This window comes from Xiphophorus couchianus, chromosome 8, assembly GCF_001444195.1.
Source record: "Xiphophorus couchianus chromosome 8, X_couchianus-1.0, whole genome shotgun sequence".
Lineage (NCBI taxonomy): Eukaryota > Metazoa > Chordata > Actinopteri > Cyprinodontiformes > Poeciliidae > Xiphophorus > Xiphophorus couchianus.
In genome coordinates this window covers 20,850,847-20,865,075 of record NC_040235.1, presented here as the reverse complement: position 1 = coordinate 20,865,075, position 14,229 = coordinate 20,850,847, and the positions used below count along the sequence as shown (strand labels likewise).

The following is a 14,229-nucleotide window of genomic DNA, read 5'->3' as shown; positions in this document are numbered from 1 at the left end:
TACTCAAAATAGAGAAGGGGAAGTCATTTTCTAAGAGTTATTTGCAAAAAGAAACATGAGAAATAATTATATGTTTTTTGATCTTGTAAAATGATAGCGAAATGTCTAAATTCTGGTTCTTCAATGTACATTGAACGCACCATTAAAGGTTAAAAACAATGGCTGACAGTTAGGGTTTTGCGTATTAGCTTTTATATGCGGGACAGCTGTAAATGTATGTGTGTGCATAGCTCCTATAGTTGTTTGAACATCACTCTCAATGGCTCTACTTTCATTAATGCTCAGTCAGAATAAAGTGTTGTTTTGCTAAGCTAATGTCCTTTGTGTCGGAACTATAACATATCAGCTAGGCTATCAATGCTAACGCTAGCTAACAGCTTTTTGATAACATTAGTCCTCACGACATGTTTCACATTGTAATTAAATAAACCAGTATTTACCACTTGAAACATGCTGTGCATATCAGCCACTTTGTTCATTGTAGCATGAACATATTAGCTTCTTTACTAGCATTTCACAATAAAAGTCTTGTCTTTCAGGATGGCCTCATTTGGCTGGAAGAGGAAGATTGGCGAGAAGGTGTCAAAGTCTGTGGTCCAGCAGTTTGAGATTGAGGACGAGCGAGCTGAAGGTGATGGTGAGGCGGGTCAGGATGAAGAGGTGGACTGGCTGCACGCCATCAAGCGGAAGAAGGAGGTTCTGCTGGAGGACTGTGCTGCAAAGAGCAAGAGGCTGACAGAGGAGGGGACCCTGTTGGCTGAGGAGGGCAGGTGAGAGCACCCTGTCATTGTGGCACCTTACTGACTGCTTTAAAAGCACCACACAGATAGACTGTTGATGCAAATCAGATGGTGAAATATTGTAATCCTATAAATGTGTTTTTTTTTAAAGGTTATGCATGCACATTTCTGATTGATTGTGTGAGGATGTCCTAAAATACAACCGCAACAGTCCTCTATGAAAGTAAAATGAATCAAGAAACCTTTTTTTAGTTGGATACTTTTTGCTGAATTTTAAAACGGCAAACAATTAAATAAAAATCTAAATTTGGGCAGAACGGCCTTTATTAGAGGAGAAAGGTGTGCTGTTGCCATTTGTCCACGAGAGGGCAGTATTGTACGCAGCTAACCTGCTGATCAAATCTGGGGGAGATTTAAAAACCTTTCTGTGAAACTTGGTTCTATGACATGATGGCATAATAATATTTGTGTTGCAACAATAATGGAGTGGGAAAATGCCGTTATTTTGCTTTCCTTGGGAAACTGATGGGATTTAAACAAAATATTAATTTTTAATTTATGGTAATAGTTATTCACTTGGTATCTTTGCATTACTTTGCAGGGCCAAGTTCAGAGGCCTCTTGATCTTTATTGTGCCTCTATCATATTATACCCATTGGCCTTTTTCAGTCAAAAGAGTAGTTTCTTTATACAAACTCTGTTAGAGGACGTGATGTTGTGGCCTTTAGTTGCTGCCTGTAATCATGTTTGCCCAGAGAAAGTGGATTTTGCTTGGAAATGATGCCACATTGGTGCTGCCTAATGGCTGCTTAGAGATTTGAGGTTGTGCCTGTTGGTGACGGTGCATTTTCGTCTCCAGCAACATTGACCTCTGACGGGAGTTTCTTATTACAGAGGTTTGACTGTTTCTGATGTAATCAGGGAGCTCCTTGGGCCTTGCTTCTGATCTGAGCCTCTGGGAATCTTCCTGTAGATATTTTAATGTACTTTTACTACCGGTGAATAGTTAATATTTAACTAGATTTGATGTGGGCGTCTTATTCCGGCCGTTACTCTTTATTTGTTGAGTGCACCATAATTTACACCCAGAGTGTCAGTTGCTGTACCCTGTTGTGAAAAAGGAACATATTTACAGCCTAATATTCTGCTATTAATGCTTTACGACAGTTTGTTTTTAATCATCATTGGACTTCCTCAGACTCATATTATTACGCAAATGATTTACACAGTTTGCCAAAATCGTCCTGTGGTATTTTTATTCGGTATTTCTGACATCATCCTCAGGTTTTCTGTGCCTTTCTGTTTACTTGTTTTCTGACTTCATCATAATCAGTAAAAAATACAATGCTTTCATTGTGGCGCAGTATTATAAAGATGTTTTTAAAAAGTTGTACACCATTGCTTTTACTTAGCAAAAAGCAGCTTGTCAGCAAGGTTATTGGCCGGGGCAATGAAGGCCACCACTCATTAAAAAACGGTTTGTCAAATAAACATTTTTTACATTTGACAATTGTTATAAAATAAGGATGAGATGTGAGGTGTGATTGGTTAATCTACACAGCAACTCAAATACGGATCAGTCACCTTGTCTGTAACAGCTATTTTATGCATTTTGAAGCAATTATTTATTACTATAAAAACATGTAATGAATTCTAATTCATTAATAAACTTTTTTTACTCCTTGGCAACTCATAGCTTGCCAATTACAGGTTTAAAAACGCCTTATCTAAAAAGGCGTGATGTTGCCTCCCTCATTCAGTTCAAGGGGAAGTTGTGTCCAAATGTTTGACTGGTTTTGCTTCTACAAAAGCCAAATTTGGCGACATTCGGGTTTTGAAAGAAACTTTTTTAACTCCTCCAAAACCTTCACACTAGTAACCCTTGTACGACTCATCATGTGAGGGGAGCACTTCTCTCTTTTTTTTTTTTGGATTGTTGTGTGTTGAATTGTCACAACTTCCTATTTGTTTTCTGTATTTAGATGAGCTTCAAAGCTCTTGACTTTTTTAAAAAAAAATTTGTTTTCAAACTTTTGTTTACATCTTAAACGAAATGAGAATTAGTGCTTTCTTTGCAACCTTCTTTCTGTAATCTACTTTTGACTGATAAACAAAGATATAAGATTCATTATGAAAGACGTTTTTTTTTGTTCCTTGCCTCATGTGCTACATTGCTTAATTTCCTCCTTTCCTTCATTGAGCGAAGGTTTCTGCGCTCCCTCAGTTTCTAGTTCCTCAGTTAGCTCTCTTCCCTATAAATCCACTCGAATGGTTTATGAATATATTGTTTCACCTGATCGATGTTAATTGCCTCATCGTGTGGTCTTAATTGCTTTCGGATTTCTCGGGTCATCCGTCTCGCTTTAAGCGGTCAAAGCTGCTGACATGACAATGAGAAGGTCAAACTAATGACTCCACCTCAGTCTTTGTTCCTCCTTTTGGGAAACTTGTTTCGAGTCAATATTGACCTCGAAGTGACGCTTTTCACAGATTGAACATGTCGATTCGGTGCGGTCAAAAAGTAAACCTGTGCTGTGAAAACGAATGTATGCAAAACAGCTGAAACCAGTGGTGGACTCGGACTTGTCGATGTCCAATCCTGTGTATGTTTTAGTGTTTTTTCTCAAGCGGCCGTCAGCCCTGTTACCTCGCAGACTCTGATTTGCAGCCTGTTTTAAACTGCAGAAACCTGCCTGTTTGTTTAAGCCTTTGCAGCCTTTGTATACCTCTGCCATTCTGCCAGGCCGATGGACAGGTGTTGCACAACGCAGATTGTTCTGGGAAACTTTTGGCATTTTTAAAATAAAAATCAAAATCTACTTATGGTTCATTTAAGCAATGAGCGCTTGGAAATCCTTACTTAACTGAAACCAAGACATAAATGGGACTCAGAAAATAAAAAAAAAAGATTTGCTGTGGGGAGAGGATCAAATTAAACTGAAGCATGACTCAGATGTGTTTCACAAATGTCTGTGTGCAGAAATGATCAGGGCAAATCTTCTCATTATATCCACAAAGCAAACTGTGTTTTAGTTACATAACGCATATAAAATCTTTGAGCTGAGACAGTAAAACAAAGCCATGCTGATTCTGTTTAAAGCGTCTTATTAGTGTAGGACAGTCATGGTTGTAAGGAATCATAGAGATGAGTGTGTGTGTTGTTTTTTTAGGCACTGGGAGGCCATAAAGAAGTGGGATGAGGCTATTCAGCTGACTCCAGACGACTCTCCGCTGTACGAAATGAAGTCTCAGGTATATATTTACCAACTTATTGGTTTCTCTGTGATGTCCCTGCTGCTGCATTCATGAGGGTTTTGTCACGTCCCATTGATAAGCTTTTATGTATTTATATTAGTGTATATGTCAGAGCTAGACAATGAAGAGTATAATTGGGAAGTGAAACCAAAATTATTATTATTTATTTTTTCTTTTTTTCTTTCAATTGAAAACCTAAAAAATGTGGTTTGCATTTGTATCCAGCTGCCCTGAGTCAATACTGCTTTGAACCAACTTTATCTGTGGTTAAAGCTGCAGGTCTCTGCACATCAAACTCTTGAATATGCTTCAATCTAAGCCATCCCACTGCATCTCTGGCTGCATGTTTAGGTTTAGGGCTTCCTGCTGGAAGGAGAACCGTCAACCCCGTGTAAAGTCTTGTGCACTTTCAAGCCGGTTTTCTTCCAGGAAGAATGTTTTTAGCTGCACCTGTTTCCTTATTAACTGTGACCAGCTTCTTTACTTCTGCCGAGGAAAAGCGTCCCCACAGCATAATGCTGCCACCACCATCTTTAGCCATGGGAATGTGGAATAGTGTTTTGAAAGTAGACCAGAATTACAAGGTGTTTTTTTTTGTTTTGTTTTTTTGCTTTATTTTGTCATATAAAATGTCTTTAGAAAAGCAGTGTTAGCAATTCACTTTTCAATGCAGTTTCTTCATAAAAATTTCCACAACAGAATGACAATAATAATGCAGGAATACATTTTGGTTTGTTCTCTCTATTTTATCATTAGGTCACAAACTGGGTGGTGTTTTTTCTTACTTACCAGGAAAATATGGAATTCAGGGAAATAAGTTAATTCTTCTTTTTTTTCTCCTAAAACCTAGAAATAAAAATACAATTATTTTTATTTAGCCTTTAAGCAAATACCATTTTAAAATTGGTATTTCTATTCCTTGTTTTTGAAGGATAGTGTTGCTTTTGTGGCTCTAAAAGGTTGCTATCTCTCTTTTTTATTTTACAAGTAGAGATCTGAAAACGGTGGCATTCAACTTAATATGATACCCAGAAATAAAATGCGGTCTGACAAACTGCCTTCCATGCATGGCCGTCCATCTTAGCCAGAGGTCAGTTTCTTCCACTTCACAATTATCACTACATGTTAGTCTTTCACGTAAAATCCAAAGATAAAATGGTGAATATTTTCGTCATAATTCAACATGTAAAGAGTCAAGTGGTATGACTATTCTTGCAAGCCCCAGCAAGAGTCACATTTTCTCTCATCATTTGTGAACTATCTCTCTTAATCGTCACCAAGCCAGTAGTGAAAACGCTTTTGGCCGTTTTTTGTCATCAGGTGGAGATTGAACCTGATTCTGATGCCACTCTCCCAGTCTAATCTATACTGAATCTGTAATGAACTCAGTTTCTGTGTTTTTGCTTCTTCTTCTTCTTCTTCTACTCCATCTGTTTTCTGTCTGTTTGTGTTTGTACTTTAGCGTCTATGATTTATGTCTGGTTTTAATCTCTTGTTCATCCTCAGGAAAAAAAGAAAATCATTTCTGAACTCAGCCGAACAGTCTTGAAGTTGGAGGATGCAGTTGGGCAAAATGGACCTCTTCCCGTTATTTATCCATTTACTATAACTAATACAATACAGGCTAACACAATAAACCTTCTCCTTGTAACTGTAGTCATTCTCATCACGTTGAGTATTCCATGCCTAATATAATATTATCCATTACAGGAAATTTGAGAAGGAAATCATTAGTGGACCAGGCCTGGAAAAACTCTACCCAGTTTTTGTGTTGTTGTTTTTTTTTCTTTTCTTCTCAAGCCATGACGAGTTTACACACACACTGACCTCAGGTTGCCTTGACTGTTTCAGCGCTTCTGCGTGTGTTGTGAGCAGCGCCGGTTAGTTATTCTACTTAATGCTTCTACATCCATAAAACGACAATAAGCCGACATACCTCAGATCCTCACCGTTGCTCAGATGACGTGTTCGATGATGCTGACCCTCTTCTTCTTCCTTTCAATGCTTTGTGTCCGTTTAATTCAATCATTATTGTGCCCAACACATCCGGCTTCCTGCACGTCTAAAGCTGGCATCATCTGTACAGCTTTCACCTCCTCGTCTTATGTGTTTCCATCATACAGTGGAACCCGCTGCTACTTAGTAGCATGAAGTAATTTGGCATTGGAGATGATATAGTTTTGGTGAAATGTAACCGGCCTCGTTTGTAGGGCAGCTTGTAGTCACTGAGTTGACTTCTTGGTTGAGCTAGCTTCCTCCTTTTAAAGAAAACGTTCTAGTGGTGCAGTGGCCCTGTCAAGTATGATTGAGATGCTGTAGTGGGATGTTAAGATGTCTGCATGAACTCGGTGAACTGAGGTGGTGTTGCAAAGAAGCGGGGGGACGCAAACCCTCCGGGGTGATAGATACCGATAAGTCCTCACAAAATTTCAGCTCATTGCTGCTAAAGTTTATTTTACAAGCTGCTAAATTATAGGTTGCAGTTAGTTTTTCAAACAACTTTTGCAGTTTGGTTTCATCGTTGTCTCATAAATAACAGCTGTGTAAAATCCGTGTCATGGCCCTGTACACTCAAGAGTGAATTGCTTCAGAACCTACGAAGTATCAGATGGATCAGTGCTGTCAGGATATGTAAAACCTCTGGTATGAAAGCGGGTGCTCCCCCCCTCAATCAAGAACTGTATGGTTAATATATCACAGACAGAAATCTAGCTGGTAAGCTCACACCAGAGTAGCGTTTAAGAGATTGAGGAGTGGTACGAGTTCACTTCAACAATGATGCGTGTGAGCTCGGGTCAGGGGAGAAATTCCATGAAGAAATTTAAAGCCCATGACGGTGCTGCTGCTTTGCACACTGCTCCTTATGTTCATGTGGTTAATTGTAAACCTTATAGGCTCTAGTAATGGAGTCAATTGCTTTATATTAAAATGACAACACATTTTTGCAAAGAAATTTTGCAAATGTTTTACCTTTTATTGAAACTTTATAATGAGACTGATTATATCCCTTCCTATTCTGGCAGGCGGAGAAAATTCACCTGACTGTGAAACCTAAAATTTTCAATCACGTATTGATTCATGTTATATTTTATCGCAGATTTGTAAAATGGAGCATGCGTTTAAAATACTTATGAATAAACTTCTCAGGAAAGAAAAAAAAAACAGAAATTATTTTATTAGATGTTAACATCCAAGCTCTAAACAGATGCATAGAATAGATAAATGTGTGGACGTGCCATAACTTTGTCCAGCTAAACAGAAGCAAAATTGAAGTTATTATCTTCGGACCTAGAGAGGAACGATCTTGAGTCAATGCTTCTGTTATTACAGCTGGAAATCAGCGATCAGGCCCGAAATCTGAGTGTAGTGATGAACACTGACCTGAACCTTCAGAGCCACATAAAGACAGTCACAAAGTTGGCCTTCTATCACCTGAAGAACATTTTCAGGATTAGAGGACTAATGTCGCATTGATTACTGCAACAGTGTCTTCAGAGGTCTGCCTAAAAATCAATCAGACAGCTGCAGCTGATCCAGAATGCTGCTGCTGTCGTTCTGACTAAAACCAGAAAGTTAGAGCACATCACACCAGTACTAAAGTCTCTACACTGGCTCCCTGAAGCTCAGAGAATAAACTTTACAATACTGTTTCTAGTTTATAAATCACTGAACGGCTTAGCACCACAACACACTAAGGTTGTATCAACCTTCCAGACCCCTCAGGTCTTCTGGTTCTGGTTCTGCTCTGCATCCCCAGAACCAGAACGAAACAAGGAGAAGCAGCTTTCAGCTTCTATGCACCACAAATCTGGAACAAACTTCCAGAAATCTACAAAACAGCTGAAGCACTTAGTGCCTTTAAATCAATACTAAAAACCCATGTGTTCAGATTTGCTTTTGGACCGCGGTAACCAACATTTTGATGTGTAATGACGGCTCTCGGAAAAATGTAATGTTTCGATTGTTGATTTTTATGTCTTTATGATGTAAAGCACTTTGAATTGCCATCATGCTGAAATGTGCTATACAAATAAACTTGATTGATTGATTGATTGATTGACATCGAACATTCCCAGAAACGTACTGTTTGACTTTATCAAACGTAGCAGTTGAAGGGATGCATATGATGCTTTAATGTTTTCTGGTCAACTGATTGTAAATCTCTGCAGTCTAGACTTAAAGCCACTAAGTCAAGCTTACAACAACAGTCTTTTGTGTAGATGATGTTGCTGAGTCAGCTATTTTCAGTATCAGTTAAGCGTTCAGATTTCCCTCAGAGGAAGAGCACAGTGAAAAGAAAACAATTTTCTACGACAGACATCTCTGCGCATCTCAGGCTGTGAGAGCGTGGGAAAGCAGTACTTCTCAGCAAAGAGGCTGATTTTTATTACTTTTCTTTTACTAAAGAGTTACTTTGTTTTCTCCATTAGAGCTTTCAACTTCTGGCTGTAATAAAACATGCTAGATTTGGAAATATTGGCAGCCTGTGGAAAACCTCACCACCAGCCTTAGTAAAAGCTTGCCATGCTAAAATAAGATCTGAAAAACAATTTCAAATGCCATCTCATGCCTAATCATTTTTGCTTGTCTTGTGATTATCACCCTATTTGCAATATAAACAATTAATGATCCTTTCAGAGGTAAAGACGTAAAAATGTTTCAGTATTTAATTGACACCTGTAAGTAAAATTTCCTGCAACCAGACGCCATCAGAGTTCACGTTTGCTATTTAATCTCTGTTTTTGTGTGTGAATAGTTTAGTAATTAATTTAATTATCCCAAAAAAAAGTCCACTTCAGAAGAAAATTAATATTATTGATCTACTGTTATATTTCCTATTCATCAGTGAATTGGGTACCTATCTGTTCCTTGCTTGGTTTTGGTGTCTTGTCAAATGTGTGGATCGGTATTTTCTCGATGACGTTACATATGCAGAAATATAGATGCAGTCTTTTCTTCTTTTTTTTCCATGTGTGTTTCCTCTGCAGGTGCTGACCATCCTGCATGAAGTGTTTCCTGCTGTGAAGGCAGCAGAGATGGCCGTGAAGTTCAGGCCGCTGTGGTGGGAGGGCTGGCAGACTCTGGGCCGGGCACAGCTCAACCTGGGAGAGGTGGACCTGGTGAGTAATGATGGTTTCTTTAGAGGGTGAAAGGTTTGGTTTAAGATAATAACAACTGATCAGTTAAATTAAGCACCTTTTTTAATCGCTTCTTCCAAGTGAATATCTAGAAATGCTGTAAAAAAAAGATTTACAGTAGTAGCTGTGTTTTAAATTGAGAAAGATTAGTTAACAAACTTTTATTTGTTCAAACTTGATCTAGTTTTTTATTAACTAGCTTCCTGGCTTCCGAGAAATAATGTTTTGTGATAAGGATCTTGGAAATTTTAAAGGAATACGACTTCATTCAGGCATTCAAGTTGTTTTATAAGTCACAGCCTTGGGGAACATTTCTTTGCCGCAGTAAACAATAGCATTTACATTTCATAGCTTTAGGCTTTTTCCCTGTTGTAACATACCAGTATGGATCTGAATTATACCCAACCAGTTCATGATCTGGGTTGAAATGTTCATTTGGTCCGCAATTAACCTTTTATTTTGTTATCTTGAACTCATCAATGTCGGGTTTCTGAAAAGCTACAGGTTTCCTCTATGGTTTGAAGCACTTCGGAAAAGTCTGGAATTTATTTCCCAGGTTTCACAAAGCATGAAGAAGGAAAATATGCATTTCAAGACTTTACTCCCGGCGGTATCCGTCCATTATTTTGTCCATCTATCCATTAAACCATCCATCTCAATATTTGCTGACTCCATATTTGTGAATGTTTTGCCAATATATGAAACATGTGCTTATATTGGAAAAAGAAAATGGAACTTTGAGATCAAAAACGGTGTTGGAAGGTACGCTGTAACACATTAAATAATTCTGTTTCGGGGTGTGCTGTGGTGGCGCAGGGGGTTAGCACGCCCCACGTTTGGAGGCCTTGGTCCTCGACTCGGACGTCGCAGGTTCGACTCCCGGTCCCGACGACCTTTGCCGCATGTCTTCCCCCCTCTCCTCACCCTCCTTCCTGTCTGCCTACTGTAGAAAAAATACGAGCCACTAGCGCCGCAAAAACTCTTCGGAAGAAAAAAAATGGAAAAAAATAAATAAAAATAACTCTGTTTCCCCGTTTGTTTATTTTTTTGTACGCTTCCATCCTCTTATCTGATGCTCTTCATATGAAGCGCACCCAGGTGCCTGCGGCCGAGACGATTGACTAAATTGCCTCGGAACATGCCGGGACTTGTATTTGTGAAACCTGTGGATCACAGTGACTTTATTGCCGCCTTCCCAGCAGCCTTGGTTTAAGACAAAAAAACCCCTTCAGGTTATTTTCGCTCATGCATGCCTTAGAGCGGGAGACCTGTCCGACAGCCCCGAAAACAACAAAGGGAAGTGTCAAAAGTTACTTAAGCTCAAACAAAACTAAATATAGACACACCTCCTCACAAAATGAAGCCCTTTTGGTATGACAGAACAAATATCTATTTTTAGTACAACTTGTTCTGTCGTGTTTTAGAACATTGGGTGTACCAACATGTTCAGGCTGTGCCTGTTTGGCAATTCAGACAATCTTTTGTTTTTCTTTTACTTTAATTGACTGTTCTGTTCTTGCTTTTTTTTTTTTTTAAATTTCCAGTAAACTCAATTCAGGGTAAAGAGACTATGCAAAAAATAAAACATGTCAACAATATGCTGGCGTTTATGGTCTCTGTTACAAATACATTTATCTTCTCTGGATTTTCCTTTGGATGGGCATTGAGGATTAAATGACCTGTTTTTTTGTTCTGTTTTTTTTTTCAAAAGTTTTTTTAATTGCAACTCAAGCCTATTATTGCTTGTAAAAAATAAAACAATCTAATCCTTTCCTCTGTGGTACTCCTCGATGTGTTAACCTGCTAGAAACGTTCCTCCCTAACAACAACAGTTGGTATGGCAGTGAGAAAAATCATTTTTGCACATCAGTGTGAGTTATAACATCCAAGTTGATACACCTGAAGAATTTACTCCTGCAAATACTGCAGCTTTTATTTCTTTGTTCATGTCAGGTCCAGTTACATCTATTTGAGTTTCTTTTAACCGTGCTCAGGAGTTTTACGTTGGTAAAATAAAAAGCTGTGAAGCCGAGTAAATCGGTGCGTTCCCCGATATTGGACTTGATTCGGACCTTTGCTTTGACGATGCTTTGTGGAGGGCGGGAGTGACTGTGAGGAGCCGCTTCTACTTGACCACAGCTAACTTATTTAATTAAAGCTTTGTGTTTTAAATAGGGATCTCTAATAAGATGATTAGCAGCCCCGATGTCATCTTGCATATATTTAGTGTTTCATCTCAGGATAATTTGCTAAATAACATCCTGAGGTGACATACGGTACCTAAAAAATCCAATGTATAGCCAGCCATTGAAAGCATAATATCTAATCGCTTAAGAAGACTCAAGCTCAAATGTTTTCAATCATAATGAGATATTTAAAAATTAAACACATGTAAGAAAGTATTTAAAAGACAACTGTATTTGCTTTATCCAGACATGAATGCTGTGCATGTTGTCTGTGAAAGAGAGAGAAAGAGCAAGACTTTTGGAAGATAGGAGGAAACCTTAGTAGAGTACAACAGAGCTGTTGTGTTTTATTATTTTGAGCCTTTAGCCTCTCACTGTCATGAAACAAATTGGATTCAAAGATGTTGGCAGTGTTTTAGAAATCAAAGAGGAAATGTAAGGTCCTAGATTTTCCTAGAGGCTTCTGAAAAATCTGTAACATTTGATGCCAACGGCAGTTTAATATGTGAATGATGGATTGTCTTTACTGTTCTTTTAAGAAAAGGAAAGCCTATCTGAAAAGAAAATACTGTACTTATTAATGAACAGTTTCATGTAAATATGTCAGATGGCTAATTTTCATCATCTGTCTTCTGTAAAATGATTGAAATGCTAACATATCTTTTCTTTTAATCTTCATTTTAAGCCCAAAAATGTACCCCAAAACTTTTCTTCAGGCTTCTCGAAGCTCAGTCAGAGCTTCAGCAGCTGATTTAAGGAGCTAAACTCTGCTGAGTTTCACCTTATTTTCCAACCGCTTTAGGAGATGCCCGACAAGTCTCTGATATTTGTCAGAGTTGATTTGTAAGATCATCAGTCAACTTTATTGGCGTGTCGGATGAAATCGATTTCACCATTTCATGGGGATCAAATGGTCATTTGTCAAGTCAGGCGCCTGGTTGCATGAACGACTAGAGACGCTTGCGATTTTGTTGAGTGGGACCGCAGGTTTCAACGCAATCGTCTAGTCATGACTCAGCAAAGAGATATTGATCTAGCTTCATAACAAACTACAGCTGTCAAGGGTAAGAAGGTTAAGATCATAACCCCAGATATGCTGCATGTTTCTCTTGTGTGAACATTCATCTCAAAGACTTCCAGCTCATTTCCTGAATGATTGCCCCTCGCACTTCACATTTTCCACTGCTTCCTCAAAACTTTCCTTCCTATTGGCGCTCTCTCTGCAGGCTGTGAGGTCCTTCCAGATTGCCATCCACCTGTGTCCCTCTGAGCGCAGCCTGTGGCAGGAGGATCTGAAATGGGCTTGGACCTTACAGAAGCAGCAGCTGGCCACCAAGGAGAAGATCAGACAGGAGGAGGAGACCAAAAAGCAGATCCTCAATGCCCCTGAGCTGGAGCAGGACTACGACTTTGAGTCCGATGAAGTGCTAGCAGCCTGTGTGGCTGTCGCTGACAGGCAGACGCAGTACGAGGAGCTGAGGAGGACCACAGTGGTGATAGACGCTGAGGGGAATGTACGAAACGTAGTGAGCGGAGAAGAGGGATCGCAGGATACGGACACGCCAGCAAGCGAGCAGTTTGTTAAAGCAAGAGGACTCTGAACTGCTCTCACATTGAACTGATTATCCCGTGCAAAGCGTAAACTTAATATTAGACACAAAGATCACAGAAGACCTAGTTGTTGCAACTCTTTGTATTTAACTATCCCACCTCTTTACCATCAATTATAGGTAAATGTGAACGTTAAGTTTTTATATCTGTTGTGACTCATGGGGCTGGAAACGAACGTGGAAAGATCAGCCTGGGGAGTCACGTTTCAGTCAGTGAGAGTCGGTTCAATGTTCAGCTAGAGGCCACTGCTCCCATTTATGTAGAATGGAACCAGATGCTCAAGTATACGGTGCCTTGGTAAAGTTTTAAAGTGTTTCACAATTTGTCACATTGCAACAACAGACCTTTTAATGTATTTGATGTGACGGACCAGAACAAAGCATCAGTGGGAGGAAATTTATATTTGTTTTCAACGTTTCCACAATAAAAAAACGTGAAATGTGTGGCATGCTTTTGCATTCAGCTCACCTGCGTGCCAATCTTTTAGGCTGTATGTCTACCAGATTTGAACTTATTATCTCTTTTTTTTTTCAGGGTTGGAGACCCCTGGTAGAGAAGCAGGTATTCCTTTGACAGATTACCCCACCTTGCTTGTGAATCTCTGCTGCTCCTCCACAGTTACCAAAGGTCTCTCCTGCTTCTCTGATTATAGCTCTAATTCCCCAGCCTGTCAATTCATATAGGCAGCCCATATTATGCTAGATAAACAGTAAAACGTTCAAACCTTGAGATATTTTTTAATAAACTAACTTCACTTATAGTAGTCTGTTATGTTCCTTGGTCATCGTGATGATCACTAGTGTTTTTCCTAGTACAGCTAAACTGTATTTACTAGAGAAGGGTTAAAGGCAAGTGGTTGCACTGAGGTTCACATTTTTAATTGAAACCTTGTATTGTTTTCCTTCCATATCACATAAAATTCCAGAAAAATATATAGAAGTTTCCGGTTTTAATGTGACAAAATGTGTAAAGGTTCAGTGGGTATAATTACCTTTGCAAGGCACTGTATTAATAAGAGACAACCAGTTTGTTTTATTTTGAAATTGGTTATTATTGTAGTGTGTTTCGTTACTTAGACGTGTTTTATCTATTTTCACACACAGCAAAAGTTGTTTTTTTTTCTAATATGAATGCAAACCGGAATCATTTTTTGTATGAAATTGTCAGCTTTGTGATGTGTACTTCAAAACTGGAAATGATTGTCATTGTGAGTACATGCTAGGCTGTTCCTTTCTATTGCAAGTGTCATAAAGTGAACAAATTTAGTTTTAACATTAAATCAATCCTTTAATATTTTAA

General features: G+C 38.8%; 1 protein-coding gene across 1 annotated transcript; it reads left to right on the top strand.

Annotated features, from left to right (window-relative positions):
• The first annotated feature begins 128 nt into the window (after positions 1 to 128).
• ttc33 (tetratricopeptide repeat domain 33) lies at positions 129 to 14,229 on the top strand. The gene is made up of 5 exons (XM_028024807.1): positions 129 to 214; positions 540 to 770; positions 3,911 to 3,992; positions 8,984 to 9,115; positions 12,546 to 14,229. Coding segments are annotated over exons 1-5 (822 nt in total). The 5' UTR covers positions 129 to 212; the 3' UTR covers positions 12,921 to 14,229.

What these genes read in the sequence shown, in the direction of transcription:
- ttc33 (XM_028024807.1), top strand. An exon ending in CTGTTGGCTGAGGAGGGCAG is followed by an intron (nt 771 to 3,910) that starts GTGAGAGCACCC and finishes TTGTTTTTTTAG; the next exon opens with GCACTGGGAGGCCATAAAGA. An exon ending in TGTACGAAATGAAGTCTCAG is followed by an intron (nt 3,993 to 8,983) that starts GTATATATTTAC and finishes TTTCCTCTGCAG; the next exon opens with GTGCTGACCATCCTGCATGA.